The sequence below is a fragment of the Oryza sativa genome, chromosome 12 (assembly GCF_034140825.1).
Source record: "Oryza sativa Japonica Group chromosome 12, ASM3414082v1".
NCBI classification, from domain to species: Eukaryota; Viridiplantae; Streptophyta; class Magnoliopsida; order Poales; family Poaceae; genus Oryza; species Oryza sativa.
Window position 1 is genome coordinate 28,035,818 of NC_089046.1, and position 21,980 is coordinate 28,057,797.

At 44.7% G+C, this 21,980-nt stretch overlaps 3 protein-coding genes across 3 annotated transcripts; 1 reads left to right on the forward strand and 2 right to left on the reverse strand.

Moving 5' to 3' along the window:
* The first annotated feature begins 7,323 nt into the window (after positions 1-7,323).
* LOC4352901 (protein NUCLEAR FUSION DEFECTIVE 4-like) lies at positions 7,324-9,468 on the forward strand. Its single transcript, XM_066306354.1, has one exon. The coding sequence runs from the start codon at positions 7,383-7,385 to the stop codon at positions 9,156-9,158; it is 1,776 nt and encodes a 591-aa protein (XP_066162451.1). The 5' UTR covers positions 7,324-7,382; the 3' UTR covers positions 9,159-9,468.
* Positions 9,469-12,555: 3,087 nt separating this feature from the next.
* On the reverse strand, positions 12,556-14,635 carry LOC4352902 (protein NUCLEAR FUSION DEFECTIVE 4). Its single transcript, XM_015763607.3, has one exon. It carries the CDS (start codon positions 14,443-14,445, stop codon positions 12,706-12,708), a length of 1,740 nt encoding a protein of 579 aa, XP_015619093.1. The 5' UTR covers positions 14,446-14,635; the 3' UTR covers positions 12,556-12,705.
* Positions 14,636-18,649: 4,014 nt separating this feature from the next.
* Positions 18,650-20,575, reverse strand: LOC4352903 (uncharacterized). The gene is made up of 3 exons (XM_026021827.2): positions 20,286-20,575; positions 19,910-20,086; positions 18,650-19,148 (listed from the first exon to the last, which is right to left on the reverse strand). The coding sequence occupies exons 1-3, from the start codon at positions 20,308-20,310 to the stop codon at positions 18,844-18,846; spliced, it is 507 nt and encodes a 168-aa protein (XP_025877612.2). The 5' UTR covers positions 20,311-20,575; the 3' UTR covers positions 18,650-18,843.
* Between the last annotated feature and the right edge of the window lie 1,405 nt (positions 20,576-21,980).

The following is a 21,980-nucleotide window of genomic DNA, read 5'->3' on the forward strand; positions in this document are numbered from 1 at the left end:
CGTACTCTCATCTTCTGCATATTATTGAGATTGGGCTGCAGGAGATCCATATATACGATATCCTCGTCATCATCTTCATCGTCGATCGATCGACGGTCGGCTACAGTACTACACACACGATCGAGGTCACGATTAATTTTGTACCACATTATTCGTGTTTGTGATAATTAATTCACTGACGACAGAGCTAGTGACATGTCTGTCCGTTTCGTTTCGGATCATCCATTATTTTGTCTGTTTTCACACGCTGTACCCATCCAAGCTAGGGTCTTGAGATTAACTTACACCTTACTTTGCACTGCACATTTTGCAACAACTACCAGCTGAAGAACAAAACGGGTGTGTGTAACAATGTATACGGACAAGACGCAACTGTCGTCTGTCCATTTCAGTGACTTGGTACTCCTATATACTAGTGGTACATTTTATAGTACTAGTAAAGCTACAAACAAACGTGTAAAAACATATGCCACTCGATTCTTTCATTAAAAAAAATATCATGTTGTGCAATACTATAATGAACACTTCATTGATGTTTCTCTCCCTCCAGCCTCCACCGATCTAGGGCTCTTTGGAACACTACAGGTTCTGATTTCTGAAAAGGTACAGGATTAAAGTGTCATATCGCTTCAAATCCATTAGATTGAAAACTTACAAGAAAATTAAGCAATGACCGTTTAAATGGGGCGTGGGAATCATATAAGGGCTCCTTTGGCAGCCCGGGATCCCACCGGGATCCCAGCCCATTCCCTGGGAGAAAGGCCTGCAGGGGAAATTGTCACGGGTTTTATTCCATGTCCATTTGGAAGCCCACGAGGCAGGGATTTCCCGGCCCAATCCACGGGGAAACCCTAGGGAAAGGTCCCCGACCTTCGGAGGTTGGGAATTTTTGCTCTCTCGATCCGCCACTGCTTCTCGCTCGCGCAACCGGAGTCGCTTCTCTCTCGCGCGAACAACAGCGGGCGCCGCCGCGCCTCCTTCTCCGGCGAGACGCGCCACCGCCGGGACTCCTCCTCCGGCGAGAAGGGTAAGCCCTTCTCCTTATTCCCATCCTCTCCTCCTCCTGGGTTTCCGTTCTCCTCCTCCTCTAGGGTTTCCGCCTCCTCTAGTTAGCTCCCAATCTCGCTCTCCGGTCTCAGCGCTTGTATCGCAGGCACCGACGCGTGGGCGCGGCGGGTGGCACCGCGGCAGCCGGTGCAACGACGACGAGGCGGCGAGCCGGCAGCGCGGGCACACGGCTCCAAGCAGGCGGGGACAGGGGGGATCCAAGGCGGCGCGACTCACCGGTAGAGGAGGCGCTGAGGCGCAGATCCGCCTCCTCCTCCTCCTCGCTGCGCGACGCCCGCCGGCGGTTGCCCGGCTAGGTTTGTGCGTGCCCTTGTAGCTGCTGCTTGATTCTTGGGGGTTCGTTCAGTACTTCAGTTTTCTTGGTGTATGTATGGCATGTTTCTTGATTTGGTTTGGGAGAGTTGTAATCTGTTCTCCTGTTCTTTCTAATACATTGTGATATTGTACCCTGCAGTAGCATTTCATTTTGTTATGGAAGCGATTCAGAAGGGGATATGGGTGGGCGTATGGTGCTCTTGTTTTAGATCATGAATGAGTTTTGGTAAGATGATGTTCTAATTTGATGGAGTAGGTTGTGCTCTGGTTTTTTCTGCAGTGTAATTATCATGCTTAGTGTAGTCTAAATATGTGAGATCAATGTGCCAATCCCAAGAAATGAGGAATTATCACACATGCAGTGAGGATCATTCAACTAGTGAGGTATATGAGAAATTTTAGTCTGCAAACCAGTAACAGTTTTTTGTAGTTAATTAGAGATGCAGTTCTTTTAGTTGGATGCTGTCAGCTCTGTTAACCTAGAGGTAGATCTCAGTACTGGTTGAGCTGCTAGCATCAAGTTTTTTGTTTTTTCTGGAGGTATTTTTTAGTCTGATCCATTCTTGTAGTCTCTGTCAGGGAACTGTAGAATTAGTGGTCAATTTAGCATACATGTTGGGACTAAATAAATGGTAACAATCATATTTTTGATAGGAACTCATACTTACTACAAAATGAAGTCTTTTATGCTCTATACTTATACATTAGTCCAAACTTTAGTTTCATGTCATGTATCACTAGCAGAAAATGAGCAAGGTGGCATTGTGCATTCAAAAAAACACAAGCTTTGGCAGCAACCTATATACAAAGACACGCACACACAGATGTTTCAATCTCCTCTCTCTCACTCACTGCACAATACACTGGCCAAACAAAGTGACCTAGTAGTACCGATTAATTAAAACAACAACTACTACTACTACTTTTTTTTCCTTATCATGTCCATAATGATAATTCATAATTGTGCTCTTGCATTCTTCCTCTTGCCAGGATTCAATTTGAATTGCATGCTCAACTTACTTTCAAATATGGACTTGAAATAGAGTATTGTTGGAAAACTATCAATACAAAAACATGGACTTCAAATGTGTTTGATTTAAAAATAATGGTGTGTATCTGCATGTAGGATGTTTGATCTAAAAAGAAAGTGCTTATACCAAGAGTTTGTTTACGCTGATGTAGCTGACAATTGCAATATGTTGGTTGATGTGCATGCATTTTTTTCCTAAGCTAGTATCAATGGCCATCCTTCAAATTTGATTGCTGAAGTATCACTATTTTATATTTATTACTTAAATTTCAGATTATCTTTTTCATCCTGACAGATTTATTAGAATATATGAAGATTTGTTGAAGAGATGATGAAGAAGATAGAAGAGATAAAGATTTAAATGGACCCATGTCTCATTCTTGATCAAGACATTTGTGGATATAAATATAATGTACAGTTCTATATTTGTGGATGCAAGGATGATTCCAAAGATTTTAAATTTTGTATGATATGGATGATTCTAAAGTTTAACTTATGTCATGTCACGAAGTTGGTTTCCACATAAACTCACCTATATTTCTTTGTATTTTTCTGAATTTCTAATACTTGTTGATTTTTTATGTTTTTATATTTTTTTCTGGAATTTTTGTAGGTTGTTTCCTATTTATATGGATTTTCTATATTCTTTCTATTTTTCCTGAAATTTCTATAATATTTCTAGAGACATGTTGTTCAAACACTGTTTAGCAGTTTGCCTGTCTAAATCCCCCTTCCCCCATCAACCCTCTCCCCCTACTCCCAAATGGTATCAGGGAAAATTCCCCTAACAGGAGTGATTCCCTTGGAGGTGGAAGGGGATCGGTTGGTGCAGGGAAAAATCTCTGTACGGGAATTTTTCCCGGGGTTTCCTCCCCTGCATCCAAAGGAGCCCTAAGAGATATAGACATATATAAGAACCTGTAAGGTATAAAGATACTCAAAACAGCGCAGGCTTGTTTGGTTTGGAGGCCGGGATTTCAACTCCACAGAAATAGAAAATAATGTAGGAACAGGAATGCATAATTACAAATCCATACTAATTAAAAAAAAGGTATGAGTAGATGGGAAATTTTTTATGTTTTTTTCTCTACAACTGTTAGAAAAGGAAATTAATTTCCTTTGGATTTTCTATACCTTATTGCTACATAATCAAATGACAGTTATAAGTAGTAATTCTTAGCGTATGCTTGGTTTAGCGTATCCCAAAATAAACACCCTGAGAAAATAAATTCGTCTCAATCCGATCCATTCCGTCCTCCAACTAAACAAATGCTTATGAATCCAAATCCTTTGTAGATTGACAGGCAGGCCGGTTGGATCTGACTTCTGCCTGGTCATGCAGCACGGACTCTCTTTGGGCCGGGCTTATCTAATTGGCCCAATTAGTTTTGAACGCGAGATGTGAGGACCTGTCTCTTTTGTTTGTTTGGCAAACAATTCAGATTTCCCCGCAACAAGGGAAACAATTCAGATTTCTCTATCTCTCTCTTTCAATTACACAGTTAACACACATACTAAAATCTTCCCGCGAATGAGTTTATACGCTGCTGCAGATAAAGTTTTTTTTAATTATTTTTAGGAGAAAAAGTTGAGTGTGCTCACACGTGTAACAATTCTCACCATTGGATAATGATTTCATTTGTAGATACATGCAAACGTGTGAACTTAACTCCTTTCATTCCCTTCACTTTACTAAAGGTCTGCTGATCTACATATAGATATAGTGGTGCACAGCCTGAAAGTGCTGTCAACAAGTAAATGAGAGCTGTGCAGTGTCATTCTCGTATTATATCCAACCTATCAGTTATGGCCTTGACAGTGGCCGCCATTTTATTTCCGGTTCACGATGGATATGTACACCAAAACCTTACTTTTCTTTTGATTCCCAGCCACACTTAAAAACACATATCTTTTCAAAATTGGGGGTTTCAAAGCTAGTACTTTATACCCATCCATCCTAAAATATACTAAGGTGTAGCCACTTTTTTTTAAGTATTTCATAATATGATGTGCGTATGTCTACATACAATTCACTAATACTTCTCTCTTCCATAAATTTTCTGTTAATCATCCACCCTAATCTCATTGGTGCATGCATCGTGTTTATTGAGGCGGTCGAAACGAGAAGGTGATAACAATTATTTCTTTTTATTTGTGTTAGTGGTGGTTGTGTCTTACTTCCTCCGGTATTATAATAATTGACGCTTTGGACAAGGTTGAGTTTAATCTTTTATAACTTTGACCATCAATAACTTTCAAAATATTTGTTTTAAAGAAACAAGAACAACATATATAGATTTGTCTTTCAAAGTAATATAATAAAGTAAACATGCATTTATTTATTGTATATATTATAATAGAAAAATAAGGTCAAAGATATATTTTGTAGACCGTGTCATTGTCCAAAACGTCAATTAAAATGAAATCGGAGGGAGTAGCTGGTAGCCTGGTACCCCCTCCATCCAAAAATCTAAGACATATTTCTCTTGTTAGTAAGACCAGTGAGTAATTAACTCATCCATCATGTGATAAAGCCAATGAACTATACACATGTGTTGACGTTTGAGATCGCGACTACGGTATTTATATGGTATGGGGATCGTTGGCACCAGGGTATATGCGGGATTGAGGTAAAGAGAGATGGAGATAGGGATTTTTATATAGGTTCGGGCCCCTTATCTGGTAGGTAATAGCCCTACATCCTGTTGGCCAAAGCCGGTGTTACTCTTTATTCATCTGGATCACACAAATATAATATTTGGGATAACCTATCTAGCTGTCGTCGACTTGGCGGCTAGATAACCAACTCGTAGTCGACGACAGGGTAGTCTTCCTCCTCAAGTACGAACTCGTCGAGATCAGAGATGGCGCTAGATCCCTCTTGCCGGCTTTCGTAGGCACCAGATGGGGTATGTCTAGGCTTATCTCTGATGTTAATATCCAGCGGCGTATTGGCTTGTGTATTGTGGGTTTCTTTTTCCTCTCCTCCTAGGGGGTTTGTATTTATATCCATAGGTGTCCTCTTGTCCAAATAAAACTAGGGAGACCAAAATGAATACAATCCAAGTAGTCCTTGCCGTTTCCATATAGAACTCTATTTGTTATTCCTTATCCGGAACTCCTTCTATATACGAGATTACGAGGTTTGTTTCCGTATAGAACATGGTATGTGGTGGGCCTCACCGAGCTTAGTCGATTACTATTGGGTATGTGGTATCAATAACCCTTATAGTATGCATGCAACCAATAAGTACTAAGATGACATTTTGGGTTCCGGTCAACAATTTAATTTAGCACATAGAGATTATAAATAGGTCTTAGACTTTTTTGGATGGAGGAAGTATGAAATATTCCCTCCATCCAAAAGAGTTATGGCATCCACAATATGCTTAAAAACCAGGTAGTAAGCAATAATACAAACATTGTGGAAGTAGTAAGCAACAATAACTCCCTAGTACTTGCTATATTCAAAATTCTAAGACATTTCATTTGTCACCAAGACCAATGAGTAATTATCACATCCACCATGTGACAAAACCAATAAATTATACACATGCATGCAACCAATAAGTATTAAGATGGTTTCTTGTGTTCCGTCAACAATTTAATTTAGCACATAAAGATTTTTTTAAGAGAAATTTAGCATGTAAAGGTTACAAATAGGTCTTAGACTTTTGAAATAACAAAAAATAAAATATATCTTAGACTTTTGGATATGTAAAGGTTACAAATAGGTCTTAGACTTTTGAAATAACAAAAAATAAAATATATCTTAGACTTTTGGATAGAGAATAGTAAGGAATAAAAAAACACTATTTTCTCACCTATGTGTTGACTCTCTCCTTTCCATCCATGCCATTGCACACCGTTGGATTTTTATATAGTCATGGGACCGCCTTATTGCCTCACACATTATGAAAGTTCCAACGACAAAAATCTACATTTGTTAGACCCCACCTTACTTACTGAGTATACTATACTAATGCCCTTAGACATATTACTTTCATTACTAAGATTAAGAAAAAATTAACTCATCTTATATGTAACATAGATTAAAAAATACATGCATGCAACCAATGATTATTAAGATAACTTATCGGGTTTTGATCAAATATTTTTTTATTTATATCCTAGATACTTGAATACTACAAATATAACTAACATATTAAGAAAAACTGAAATATAAAATAATTCTAACATTTTTGCAGAGGGGTACTCCCTCTGTAAAAAAAAAATAAAAAAACCAATTCTAGGATTGTGTTTTTTTTTTTTGAACAGAGGAGTACTCTTTAGCTGCCCCTTCAACCTTTTCTTCATTACCGACATAAATTTTCAGTTATAGTTGCACTTCCACAAACTAGAGGTGCAATAATGAAGTAGCATTACCAAAGTCAACAAAAACTGTCCTGCTTGCTGCCTTGCTGCCGCTGGTCCTATCCCTACCAGCTTGAACAAATTGGTGCCATACCGTCTGAAGAAAGAGTTGATCTTTTCTTTAGTTTTGGCATAATCTGTATGTCAATGTTGATAGGAGTAAGAGACTGGAACAGATAAGTATCAAATCCGGATTTCCGGAATAGAACAGAATCAGATTAGTGAATTATCTGCATTTTTCAGACAGTAGCAACTGGCAAGACAGCAGAGTTCCTCAATGCTGAAGAATATCCATCATAAAAGATGAGATTTTGGGAATTGGGGATTTGGATAGGATCATCAGACTTTGGGACAAACCATCGCAGCAAAGGTCAATATCATGCTGGCAATTTGACGCTGAACCAAAACTTTTGTCAAAATTATCTCAAACCGTGTACTCAATCAGTGAAGTGGACTTGAGTGAGTCACATGCATCTTCAACGATTTTCCTCTCCTCCTACTGCTACAAGTCTGCAATTAATGCGATCTCACCGACCGTACACACTCCTATCTATCCAACAAGCTAATTAAGCGAGGAGCTTGGTAGACGGCGGCAATGGCGGGCGCGGCGGCGGCGGCCTTCGCGGCGCAGGTGCTGCGGGGGCGGTGGTTCATGGCGTACGGCTCCTTCCTCATCATGTCGGCGGCGGGGGCGACGTACATCTTCGCCATCTACTCCAAGGACATCAAGTCCACCCTCGGCTACACCCAGGAGCAGCTCAACACCGTCGGCTTCTTCAAGGACGTCGGCGCCAACATCGGCATCCACGCCGGCCTCATCGCCGAGGTCACGCCGCCATGGTTCGTCCTCGCCATCGGCGCCGCCATGAATCTCGGGGGTTACCTCATGCTCTACCTCTCCGTCACCGGCCGCGTCGGCGCCAGGACCCCGCTCTGGCTCGTCTGCCTCTACATCGCCGTCGGCGCCAACTCGCAGGCCTTCGCCAACACCGGCGCGCTCGTCACCTGCGTCAAGAACTTCCCCGAGAGCCGCGGCGTCATGCTCGGCTTGCTCAAGGGGTTCGTCGGCCTCAGCGGCGCCATCTTCACGCAGCTCTACCTCTCCTTCTACGGCGGCGGCGGCAGCAACACCAAGCCGCTCATCCTGCTCGTCGGCTGGCTCCCGGCCGCCATCTCCGTCGCCTTCCTCGGCACCATCCGGATCATACGCGCACCGCGCTCGCCGACCGCGGCGCGCCGCGAGTACCGCGCGTTCTGCGGCTTCCTGTACGTGTCGCTCGCTCTCGCCGCCTACCTCCTGGTGGTCATCGTCCTCCAGAAGCGGTTCAAGTTCACCCGCGCCGAGTACGCCGTCAGCGCCGCCGTCGTGTTCGCGGCTCTCCTCGCCCCCTTCGCCATCGTCCTCCGCGAGGAGGCCGCCCTGTTCAGGAAGACGCCCCCCAAGGAGGAAGCCGACGACGTCCCGGCGCTGTCCGCGGCCACGAAACCATCGCCCGCGGCCGCCGAGACGCCACCAGCGACGGCGATGGAGAGGGTGGTCCGCGCGCTGAGGCCGCCGCCGCGCGGCGAGGACTACACGATCCTGCAAGCCCTGGTGAGCGTGGACATGGTGCTGCTGTTCACGGCGACGGTGTTCGGCGTGGGCGGGACGCTGACGGCGATCGACAACATGGGGCAGATCGGGGAGTCGCTGGGGTACCCGCAGCGCAGCATCGCCACCCTGGTGTCGCTGATCAGCATCTGGAACTACCTGGGGCGCGTGTCGGCGGGGTTCGCGTCGGACGCGCTGCTGTCGCGGTACGGCATCTCGCGGCCGGTGGTGGTCACCGGCGTGCTGCTGCTCACGGTGGCGGGGCACCTGCTGGTGGCGTTCGGCGTGCCGGGGTCGCTATACGCGGCGTCGGTGCTGATCGGGTTCTGCTTCGGGGCGGCGTACCCGATGATCCTGGCCATCATCTCGGAGGTGTTCGGGCTCAAGTACTACTCGACGCTGTACAACGTGGGGAACGTGGCGTGCCCCGTGGGGTCCTACATCCTCAACGTCCGCGTCGCCGGCAGGATGTACGACCGGGAGGCGAGGCGGCAGGGGGCGGTGGCCGTGGCGGCGGGGAAGAAGGAGCTGACGTGCATTGGGGTGAAGTGCTACAAGGATTCCTTCTTGATCGTCGCCGGGGTGACGGTGGCCGCGGCGGTGGTGATGGCGGCGCTCGCGTGGCGGACCAGGAAGTTCTACGCCGGGGACATCTACGCGCGCTTCAGGGAGGAGGCGGCTGCCGGTGGCGGTGGCGCTGGCAATGGCACCGGCGCCGGAGAAGATGAGAAGGTGGAATCCAAGGAGGAGAAGGCGGTGATGACGCCGACGAGCACCTGAGCTGCAATTCTGCTGCTCGATCAGAAGATCTGAGAGATAGAGGAGCAAAAAGGACTCCTTTTTTCTTTATAACTGTTCTTTTAGTTTTTAAGAAGTGCTATACTACAACATTGCAACACCCACATTTAGAGGGATAATTGACCCACATTTTCAACTTATCTGGGCTAGCCCGATTCCTCCAAAACAAAAACACTTTTTATGGCTGGCTATAAGGGGAAAGATTCAATCGGCTGTTCAACTGAAGAAATTTAATTGGGAAGGCTCTGAATTCTGTCAACTGTGTGATAGAAGTGAAGATGCAGTTCATATCTGTTTTAACTGTCCTATTGCGACTTTTGCTTGGTGTGTATGTCGGGATGCTTTGGACTGGGGAAGGATCCCTTTTAATTTTGAGGACTTCTTTAGACTCTATGGTTTTGATACTTCTAAAACCTCTAGACTTAATACCATGATTTTGGCTGCTTTGATTTGGACTCTTTGGTCTGCTCGCAATGATATGATTTTTAGAAACAAACTAATCTCCTCACCCCTGATTATCTCTTTCCGCTTGATTGGTTTTCTTTTACAGTGGAAGATTCTATTAAAGCCGGAGAAGGCCCATGACCTGGAAATGAAGACTCAAGCTATGCAAGGAGTACTGGTGTCCTTACGAAGAGCTGGGATTGGATAATTCTGCTCCCATCTGTTTAGTTTTCGTCTCTGTTCTGCTAGATAACCTTTATCCTTTACCCTTTCTTAGAGTCATCCTTCTTCTTAGAGTCATCCTTCTTTGGATGCTTATGTTCTGATGCCTGATGGTAATGCCTTTAATTGAAAACTGGCAGCCCCAGTATTATGTAAAACGGTTTGTAAGACTTATGCTTTCTATAAAAAGCTGGGCCATCTGGCCTCCCCTCTAAAAAACATTGCAACACCCAATTTCTTCTTCTTCTTCTTGGATCTTCTTCTTGTTTGACAACTTGGATATACTAGTTCAATTGATGGTTAGCTTTGGGTTGCATACTGTATGCATATGAATCTTGGATGTGTCCGATGACCTATAATAGGCTGTCAAATTTGTCGCTTGCAAGCAAGCAGATATGCATGTGGACGTTGTGTACAGCTCGCTGTCAATTGAGTTGGTTGTGTTACTGTTGTGCACTTGTGCTCATCTCTTGGGGTTGTACTCGTACATTACTCATGGGATACAACTAACACGTAGTAGTATCAACTTGGCGTTGAAAACTTGAAATTTCCAACTTGAACTAAAATAACAGAGAGCGAAAGCTGGGAATCTTGAGTGAGTTTGCTCCATTTCAGGGCCTATTTAAAATGAAGGATTGTTGGAGGACTTCTTTTCAACGATCAATTTCCTTATGAATTTCTCCAAAAGACGTCTTTCATTCATAGCAAAACAATAGAATGTTCTCTATTGGATTGTATTCCTATGGTAGAATTTAAAGGGAAAAAACAAAAGATTTGGTAGTCTTAAATTTTTCTGTGGTTCAATTTTCCCGTGATGCAATCAAAAGGTTTCTCTTCTTGTGTTCTCAGTTTCTGTATCATAAAAAAAACATGTCACTTTGATTTCTGCATTTTTTTTTCTGTTCAGCTGTTTTTCTATCCTACGCTCTAAAGAGGCCTCAATGAGATCGCACCATCTAACAATTGAGAGAGGATTCTCTTACTTACTTCCCTCTAACTTTGAGTCACTGGTATGTGGGTATGTGAGATCATTGAGTAGAGGGTTGACATGAAACTTTTATTTTTGAAACCGAGAAGTTAGAGGATCTCAATCCCTAACAATGCCATTTAGTAAGTCCGAAGACCACTTCTTTGGGAGATACTGTTGTGATTTGACAGTATCAACTTCATATTATCCCAGTGGACTATGCAGCATTTTCCCTTTCCCCCTGTCTACAAAGTTGCAGTTTTTTAGTTGCATGGTTAAATTTTGGAGCTTAAAGTTACACAAATTCAAATCCCCAAGCTTAAAAATCCACTTGATGAGTTTGTGATATACTTAATCTTCTACGTACTACACTAAAAAAAAACTGTGTAAATAATTTGTGCAAAAATGAACATTTTTTCACGAACGCGCAAAAGGATTGCACGTCAATATATTAGAAAAATAGAGTTTTGATACACAACGCACTCAGCCAGACCGGCCTATGCCAAGGAAGGAAGAAAAACAAAGAAAGGAAAGGAAAAAAACTCGAAACGACGGTAACTCTACTCCAAACAGGGGGAGGGGGTAGAGCCACTCTACGCTCCCAACAATTCCCCAAAGGAAGCAACGGCCGCTAACGACCACAGCCGGTCCTCCGAAAGGATGGACTCTACGACTACTGTGACCGAAGAGAACACAGAGTCAAAGACCCTGGAGTTACGTTCCTTCAACAGTTGCTATGAGACTAGGAGGACTAGGGAGTTGAAGCTGGCACGGAGATGATAAGGTAAACATGCCCTAGAAGATGGCCACCAATCCTGCAGCCAGCTGCCACGGAGGGGAGAGAGGACAGCCCAGCCAGGAGACGACAACACCCGTCATCAGACCTAACGAGCGAACACGCAGTCAAGGAGGATGTGGTTCGTCGTCTCAAGCTCTTGAGCGCAAAAGGGGCAGGCCGAGTGGCTATCAATGCCGCGCTTCTGAAGGAGATCAGCCGTCTAACAGCGCTGCTGAAATGCAAACCAGAGGAAGAATTTGCACTTAGCAGGGCCCTTCGCGTGCCAGAGAAAATCGGCACAAGCAAAGGAGTGCTGGTCAAAGAAGAACGCCTGGTACGCCGAATGCGTCGAGTAGCGCTGGTCACTCGTCCAACGCCAGACAAGATGATCCCCGACACCCGGCATAAGCTGAATGTGGAGTACCGCATCCCAAACAAGGAGAAATTGGGAGATGACCGGGACAGTGAGGGCGCCGTGGATGTCAGAAATCCAGGCGTTGTTTGCCAGGCCAGAAGCAACCGTGCGCGAACCACACAGACGCGGGGGCACAACGAAGAGGAGATCCGGAGCCAAGGAAGCTACCGAGCGGCCGCAGATCAATTGGTCAGACCAGAAAAGAATTGTCTCACCATCACATGGTATGAAGAAGGTGAACGCCTCAAACATGTAAGAGACGGCTTGCTCGGCTGGGGCCTTCAGGCCGTCCCAGTAGGGATGCGCTGAGCGCTGGAGCCAAAGCCAGCGAACACGCAGGGAAAAACCTGCCAACCTAAGGTCATGAATTCCCAACCCACCGAAAGCTCTGGGACAACAGACATTCGTCCAAGAAAACCGGCACTGCCCACCGTGAGCCGAGTCCATGCCCGTCCACAAGAAGGCGCGACGCTTCTTATTAATGGCCTTGATCACTCAGGCTGGAAGGCCGATCGCCATAGACACATGGACCGGAATGGAGGAGAGAACAGACTAGACCAAAACAGAACGGCCGGCCAGAGTGGTGAGTCGTCCCTTCCAGGAAGGAAGACGACACACAGGACCATTATTCCATAAAGTTTGTAATATGTACAGTATATTCCTTGGTTTCCTCAAACAAATACGAGTACAGTATCCTAGTATATTATTCCTTGGCAGTGCCACTGCCATTGCTGTCCACTCCGAGCTCCGTTTTTCCGTCCTTGAACTTGGCGTAGATGTCTCCCGCGTAGAACACCCGCGTCCTCCACGCCAGCACCGCCGCCACCGCCGCCGCCGCCACCGTCACCGCCGTCATCACCAAGAACGACTCCCTGTAGCACCTCACGCCGATGCAAGTCAACGCCTTCTTCCCCGCGGCCGCGGCCACCCCATGTCCCTGCCGCGCCGCCTCCCGGTCGTACATCCGGCCGGCGACGCGGACGTTGAGGATGTACGACCCGACGGGGCTCGCCGTGCCGCAGAAGTTGTAGAGCGTCGAGTAGTACTTGAAGCCAAACAGCTCCGACACGCTCGCCAGGATCAGCGGCTGCGCGGCGCCGAAGCAGAACCCCACCACCACCGACGCCGCGTACAGCGACCCCGGCACGCCGAACGCGATCAGGAGGTGCCCCGGAGCGGTGAGCAGGAGCACCACGGCGAGGATGAGCGGCCGCGGCAGCCGGTGCCGCGCCAGGAGCGCCTCCGACGCGAACCCGGCGGCGACGCGCCCCAGGTAGTTCCAGATGCTGATGAGCGACACGAAGGTGGCGACGCTGCGCTGCGGGTACCCCAGCGACTCGCCGATCTGCCCCATGTTGTCGATCGCCGTCAGCGTCCCGCCCACGCCGAACACCGTCGCCGTGAACAGCAGCACCATGTCCACGCTCACCAGGGCTTGCAGGATCGTGTAGTCCTCGCCGCGCGGCGGCGGCCTCAGTGCCTGGAGGATCCTCGCCGTCGCCGTCGTCGGTCTCTGGGATTCAGGCGAAGGCTGTGCCGCCGGCTTCGCGGGCGCGGTCACCACGGACAGCGCCCGCGGGACGTCGTCGGCTTCCTCTTCTTCAGGCGACTTATTCTTGAACAGAGCAGCCTCCTCGCGCACTACAATGGTGAAGGGGAGGAGGAGCATGGCGAACACGACGGCGGCGCTGACGCCGTACTCGGCGCGGGTGAAGCGGAGCCTCTTCTGGAGGATGATGGCGACCATGAGGTAGGCGGCGAGCGCGAGCGACACGTAGAGGAAGCCACAGAACGCGCGGTATTCGCGGCGCGCCGCGGCTGGCGAGCGCGGCGTGCGTATGATCCGGATGGTGCCGAGGAACGCCAGGGAGACGGCGGCCGGCAGCCAGCCGACGAGAAGGATGAGCGGCTTGGTGTTGCCGCCGCCGTAGAAGGCGAGGTAGAGCTGCGTGAAGATGGCGCCGCTGAGGCCGACGAATCCTTTGAGCAAGCCGAGTATGACGCCGCGGCTCTCGGGGAAGTTCTTGACGCAGGTGACGAGCGCGCCGGTGTTGGCGAAGGCCTGCGAGTTGGCGCCGACGGCGATGTAGAGGCAGACGAGCCAGAGCGGGGTCTTGGCCCCGACACGGCCGGTGACGGAGAGGTAGAGCATGAGGTATCCCCCGAGATTCATGGCGGCGCCGATGGCGAGGATGAACCATGGCGACGTGACCTCGGCGATGAGGCCGGCGTGGATGCCGACGTTGGCGCCGACGTCCTTGAAGAAGCCGACGGTGTTGAGCTGCTCCTGAGTGTAGCCGAGGGTGGACTTGATGTCCTTGGAGTAGATGGCGAAGATGTACGTCGCCCCCGCCGCCGACATAATGAGGAAGGAGCCGTACGCCATGAACCACCGGCCTCGCAGCACATGCGCCGCGAAGGCCGCCGCCGCCGCCATGGGCATGGCCGGTTGGAGGCTGGACTGGAGCGCTAGCTGGTACAGTAAATGTTTGTACACGACGACAAGGGGAGTACGTAGATAGGAATATACTACTCCTAGACACGTCGTGTGATTGCCTCCCGGATCCGGATGATATAACCTAGTTCTCAAAAAAAAATGTTGCACTACTTTGTAAAAAAAGTTAAGACAGTTTTGAAGACGGTAGAAAGTCTCTTCAACAACACAAATTTTGACAATTTAACCCTTTACAAAAACTAATTTTACAAATGAATCGTGGCCAAAACTTATTTAAAATACGAACCTTTTGTGGCGCTGAACTTAGACACCTTAGCACCGAATAACACGGCGCTGAATGCACATTGGCACGCCGACTAGCCTCCCATCCGCGGTGGCACAACATTCAGCACCAGTTGACGTGGCGCTGAGATGGATCCAGGACTGGTAGCCAATCTCTAGGGCCTGTTTATCTGAGCATCTCCATGTCGGCTTCGACTCCCTAGTTCTCCTGGCCACTTGGCAGCTGTGGAAGGAATAGAACTCCAGGGTTTTCAACTCCGCACTTCCTTCGGTCTCAGTGGTTCTGGAGTCCATCCGCTCGGAGGGCCATCTGTGGTCTTTAACTGGCATTGTTGCTTTTAAAGATTTCTTGGGAGTGTAGTGTGGCACCGCCTCTTCCTGCTGATCGGAGTTACGTATAGCTGCTGTAGTAGTTTTTCTTCCTAGCTACAGCTTTTATTTTGTTTTTTCTTCCTTCCCCTGGCATAAGCCGGTCTGACTGATTGCGTTGTGTAAAAAAATACCTTTTTTCCTTCTAATATATTGACGTGCAATCATTTTGCGTGTTCACGAAAAAAATAACAATATCTCTATCAATATTATCTTCCCAATTAATTATAGCCCTCCATCATTTCATTTTTTTCACCTACTTTGCTTTTCATCCAATTATAATATTTTTTCTTTTTAATTTCACCTATTTTTTAAAGTAACCATGTCTAACCATAAAAATCTTTTACGTTTTAGAACAGATGCAGTAACTTTGATCCAAGAGTGGGAAGCGTACAAGAGGTACCGTAGCAGTACAATTTTAGTTTCTTCTCTCTCCCGTTTAGATTGCCTTTGAGGTGAGGCTAAAAAATGCAGTTAATTAAGTTAATTAGTTCAAAAGTTTGGGTAGGCAGCCACATCTGAGTATAGGATATCAGTTGGAAAGTAGTCCAATGAAAGTGAACACTTACAGCATGCGCGTGGGAGATGTGGTGGATAAAAAGGATGTGATTAACAGTAAAAGTATACAAGAAGTAGGATCGAATAGCTTATTTTTTAACAACAAAATGCATGCTGCGAGGGCCAAAACAGAGCAAGATGTCAGTAACCCAGTGCAATCTAGGAGTAGCTAATTCTAATGTACTAGGCAATGCATGAAATGTAGTTAAACAAGCTGACGAGTAGTATTTGATTGATTTATATTTAATTGTCTCAGTGATTTGACCGGTAGCTTAATTTTCTGTTATTCTAGGACTAGGAACAGTATATGAGACTGAATTATTATTATTAAGTTGAAAGGGAAAAAGTGAGCTGATTAGTTTGGTCTTGATGCACGTGCTGCTACAGGAGGAAGAGAAAAAAAAAAGCTTACAAAAGGTTGGGATTTGGCTCCATGCGCCATGATTCCAGGCAGCAGTGTAGTGTGATGTCGAACGCGCGTGAAAGTAGAGTAGTAATAAACTTTTTTTTTTCAAGATACGACGTTTTTATCTCTTATTGCCATGCATTCTGCATTCTACCTGTGCTTGTGAGTAAAAATATTATATCGCGTGTGTGGCTAGATCAATAGCGATCAAGGCGGATGAAAAATGATCGAGAATTGACGGAAGTGTTAAAAATTAGAACGGATAACTACTAAAGTGAACCGGTATTTTTTGGTGCTATAAAAAAAACGTGAACTTTTAATGTTATATAACCAATTTTACCAAAACCATATGAGCCGAATAGAAAGTTTGTGTAAACAATACTGAGCATTTCTCGCAAAAGAAATTACTGATAGTTGGATAAAAGGGTATATAGATAATAAAAAATCATAAATAGGCTGAACATGTATCTCTAGAGGTTTCTGCTGTCTACTGGACAGATGATATAAAGAGAGAGGAGACGAAGATAATGAAAAAAAAAGAGGTTTATAGTGATTTCTCTCATATATCTATAAGTATAACTTAGCTAAATTTATAATTTGCTAGACTAATTGATACTGTGCTAATGTTATAACTTTCTTAAAAGCTGAGATAAACTAATAGATCAGATACAGAACTTGTTAAACGGGATTAAAAGTCACGCAAAACATAACTACGTGGCTAGTAATAAATGGAAGTTATTGTCGCTATCTATCGAGCTAAATCCTTTAAGACGAAATAACACTGGTGGAGAAATCGTTTTTAGTCCCGGTTCGTAACCTCATTGAGTATCAACGGTAATTGGGCAGTAGGCTTTAAAGGCTAGCAGCCTTGGCACACTTAATATTTAGCTGAACAATTTTAGTACAAGTATTTTACCAAAGGCCAACTAAGATATCAGTGAATATCGCTAGCTCACTGCCAGTGACTATCTGCTTGTAAGTGTTTCGTCATGCGAGGAACATATATATAAGGACAAACAAAACAAAACAAAACTGCATAAGATCCAGAGGGGTCGGCGTTTTAATCGCAGAACCTATCGATGCTGCTCATGTAAGCCTTATCCTCAGTATTTTCTCTTCATTTGTCCAGGTTAATCATTGTTTGACCTTTCTGCATCATCCATCACATTTGTCCAGGTCCAGCCCATAAAAAAGACAAGCCAATCACAAGCTACTCTCATTTTGCTTGCAATAATTTTCCATTAATACATGGCCATTGATACGGTCTTTTACCCAGACAATATCCAAATGCATGTTAGTATTAAGATAGAAGGAAAAAAAAGGTAAAGAAAATAATACTAGTTCACTCAAGGTTCATTGCTCCGGTCATAATTGCATAAACTAGTAATAGTTCATTCAAGGCGATTGAAAGCAAGGAACATGAGAAAAAATAAAGAGAATATATAGTAGAAAATGTGCCGTTAAAAAACAAGAAACAAAGGGTCGTCGTTTTAATCTCCGAACCCCTCAACCTTGCTTCTGCAAGCGTTATCGCAGCTATTTTCTCTTCAGTTCCACTTAATCGTGCTTAATTGTTGTATGTCATTTCGCATCATAAGGCCATCAATGACAAAACCAATAACACAAGATCAGAAGTAGGGATACAACTCACACATCCCTGGTGACTAAACCCTAAGGAGAATGCATGCATGAGCCGACTAAATAATTCCGAGGCCCAACTTCACATGCAGTCCAAGAATTGTTCTAAAAGTGTTTGGTATGTGCTTTAATCGGATGATCAGATATCTAATTGAATGAATGTCTGATTCAGGGGACCGAGTAGGACGATAAATATGCATGATCAGATGACATTGCCGTCTACTGGTCGAGTTGTATGTTTTATCTTTTTGAAAGGAATAGTTGTATGTTTTTATCAAAAAGAAATGCTAACTGAGTAGTAAGTAGGCTCAAAGCATAGGCACACTGAATTAGCTGAATGGTTTTACCAAAGGCCAACAAATTAAGATTTCAGTGAATATTGCTAGTTGTCTGTCAGCTGGTTAGCGCTTGCCAGTTGCCAATGAAGTGTTTCGACACGCGACGAACATGAGGAAAAAAAAAAGAGAGAGTAACACACAGTGTTAAAAAGAAAAGAATATCCAGATTCCAGAGGGGTTCGGAGTTTTAATCTCCGAACCCCCTCGATCATGCATCTGTAAACGTTATCCTCCGGTATTTTCTTTTAAGTTGTCCAGTTTAATTGCTGTACGTTTGACATTTCTGCATCATCCATCTATCCATCACAAATGATGTCCATCGGTCCAGCTCATCCATCAAGACAAGTCAGATAACACAATACTAATCTCAGAAGCTATGACTCTCAATTTGACTGCCAACAGTAATGGTTGATATATACGGTCATAATCGAAACTAGTGTAATAGTTCATTTATTCAAGGTGATCTAATTAAACAAAAAGGAACAAACACTAGAAAGAAAACGATAGTAGCAGTAGAATAAGAATGCACCATTAAAAAGGAGAAACAGAGGGGTCGGTGTAGTAGTTTTAGCCTACGTAATCCTACTTCGTTGGTTCAAGCTGATCGAAGCAAATAAATTAACTTAACTTATTAAGGTCCATCCATGCAGTAGCATACAGCGTCGCATGATTATTATTATTACGTGTGGCTGCAAAACGGATATAAATAAACAAGCAATCAAACTAATTTAATCAATCGATGGATTGCATTGCTATCATGGATATGATGCATCAGGCTGGCAGGCGATCCATCCATCAGAGAATTCTGGTGGTGGTGGCAACGCCGACGGCGGCGGAGGCGGCGGAGTCCCGGCGGCAGTCGTTGAGCATGTCGAGGTAGGGCTGGCATCTGCTGACGTGGATCCCTTGCTGGGCGACGCATTCCTGGAACGCCTTCTTGTGGGCGCCGCACGCATCCAACATTGGATGAGCCGCAGCGGCGGCCGCCGGCGCCGGAGAAGACGAAGTGGACGTGGCGTCGACGACGTTGACGGTGCGAGGGCCGAAGACGGCGTCCATCCCCCTCTGCACCATCCCGTAACCCGTGCCCCATCCCCACCCTGCATTTTCACTTCATGATTATGCCGTCCAGTTTGAGAGCGGCTCGATTATTTACTTATTAACATGAAAAATTAATATTATGGAAAATAAATTTCGCAATTAAGTGGTAGGTGTACGACCAATACAATAGGTACAAAAGTATTTTGATAAATCATGCATATTTCTCAGAAGCACGAAGCAAATAATCCAGTGACAAAAATCTGATTAAAAAAACTAAGGTCAAATATCTATACTCCATTTAGTATAGTATTTTTTTTATTTATCACCTACTCAATCATATTTTCCATTAACTACCTAATAATGTACTTTAATGTTATAAAATAATCTCTGCACATGTACGATTCTATCACATTTCATCAGTATTATACAATATAAATGAAATTATTCTAAAAAAAATTACTATTACTTTGTTTAATCGGTAGCAAATTAAAGCACGGTATTTGGCTAGTAGATTAATTTGCATCTATGCATGGAGAGCAAGTGTATATATAGCAGTATATAGCATTGTGGAGCTAGCTAGAAATTTAGGGTCTGTTCACTTTGATGCATTTTCAACCTTACTAAATTTTGATAAAGTTATCAAAAAAAATGGCTACATTTAATTTGCTGCCAAATTTTGATAACTATATAAGAAATCATGCCAAAATTTTGACAAATTACTAAAATTTTGGCAACTATGCTAAAATACCAAAATTTGATAATGTTTTTTTTGCAACAAAGTGAATAGAGCCTTAGTAAGCAAATTGAATAACTAACTGACCATCAAAGAAAGCAGATCCGATGGATCCTATGACGGAGTCATTGCTGCCGGAGGAAGTATTCTTGGTGGCCGGAGCTGTGCCTGTGCTCTTCGCCGCCGGCGTGGTCGCCGGAGCAGCACGGGGTACTGCTTTCGTGCCCGTGCTGCTGCCGCGGAAGCTTGACCTCCCTCCTCCTCCTGCACGTACGCACCAATTAATTAATTCAATTTAGTTACTGGCTAGCTTAATTATACTAATAATTTAATTCACAAAAGTTAAGCTGTTGCTACTACTTATTAGCGATATATTGACCCAGTGATCGGTCGGCCGGATCTACCAAATAATGCACGACTGATCGATCGAAGAACAAAATTAAGGTCGATCGAAGAATCTAACCTCCACCGCGGCCGCCGCGACCCATGGATGGCGTTTGTCGGATCTCGGTGACGAACAATCAACTACGATCGTCGGAGAATCTATTAGTAATTTGTTTACAGTGCGCGGGCAGAGCATAGGGCTGCGAGTATATATATAGAGAGAGAGATATGGAGATAACGAATTAATTAACGACGAAGATACAGTATATTATATGATTGGTTTCTTTCTTTTCGGTGAAGGAAGGGCTGAATTTCATCTTCTTATCTCCATCGATGAGATTAGATGATCGACATTGAGAAACGAACTCCGCTGATCTCGCGGTTGCAGTAAATGTACACCTATCTATACTAGTAGTACCAGGCAGTTGAAACACAACGTACATAGTGGGCCGGGCCTTGGTCGGCTGCAGGCCCACCAAAGCTAGCGCACATACGTCCAGCCCATGACGAACCAGTCCAACACAAACACATCACAACTCAGTTTGACTCTAACCCTATTAGGCTTAGATCACGCCGGCGACCAACTATCGACGCCTCCGGCACGACAGCAAGGGCAACTGCAAGAGTGCTTTACCAAGGTCAGGTCAGTGCATGGTTGGCCTGATTCCTTATAGCTCTTTTAATCGTGCTTTAGCGAAAAAAAAATCAACTTTATTAACAGACAAATCTAAACAAATGCTTATACAAACTCGTCCTACAATCGCTTCTAAAAGTTGTTCTTTTATTGAACGAGAAGTTAGTAGTAGTATCAATTCTGTCCCTTGATTTTTTTATGTGGAATTAATACTCATCATGCCTGTATGAATTGCTTTCTAATTTAAAGTTCTAAACCCTCCGCCTAAAGAAAATGTATTCTAGAAGGGGATGTGATCCCTCCTAATACAATAAACCGACGATAGAAGTTATGAGTATTTCATAGTACTCCACTAAGAAGTGAAGAATAACACACCCTAGCTAGTGACAATTAGTATGTGGTCCGTCCAATCATTCTTTCACGCGTGTCTCATGCCTCGCTTCACAATTCAGATTGTGGGTCCCAAAATCTGAACTACAGTTACTCTGCCTGCTTACTGTACTACCCTTTTTCCAGTTACCAGGCTGTCAACACAGCAAAGGCCATCGACATGTGGACCACTCCAACAATTTTAACTCGTGGGAGTAAAATGGAGTATGCATGCCCTCTCTCTCTCTCTCTCTCTCTCTCTCTCTGTGCAATATTATTACTGTACATGTACCCCATGTCCCCATCTCTCGTCTCTACCATAACTAGCCTCAAGGGTGTGTGCTACCATGGACTTGTCTCAGGCAAAGACTCTTTTGTACCGTACAAGCTTACCATTTCTATAAAAGTAATTTTACAGTACTTGAGAAGGTATCAAAAATTTAATGTAAAATTTGTTATCTTATAGTACCTAGATATCAATAGGTATTAAATTTAGAATAGAAAAAATGATACCTTCTCAAGAATCGTAAAATTGTTTTTTCTCTAATAGAAATGGAGAGCGTTGTCCCTCCATTCCTTTGATAAAAAAAGAAGAAAAAATTCATGCCATTACAGTGTTCTCTCACTACTACCATCCACTAGTGATGATCAGTGCAGTGCTGTAGTAGCATGCAGCATCAGCAGCTGATAGATGCATGTAAAAGTATGCATGTGTTGTGTTTTGCTACCATACCAGTGTCTGGAAGCATTTGTCACTTCAGGCCAGCCTTT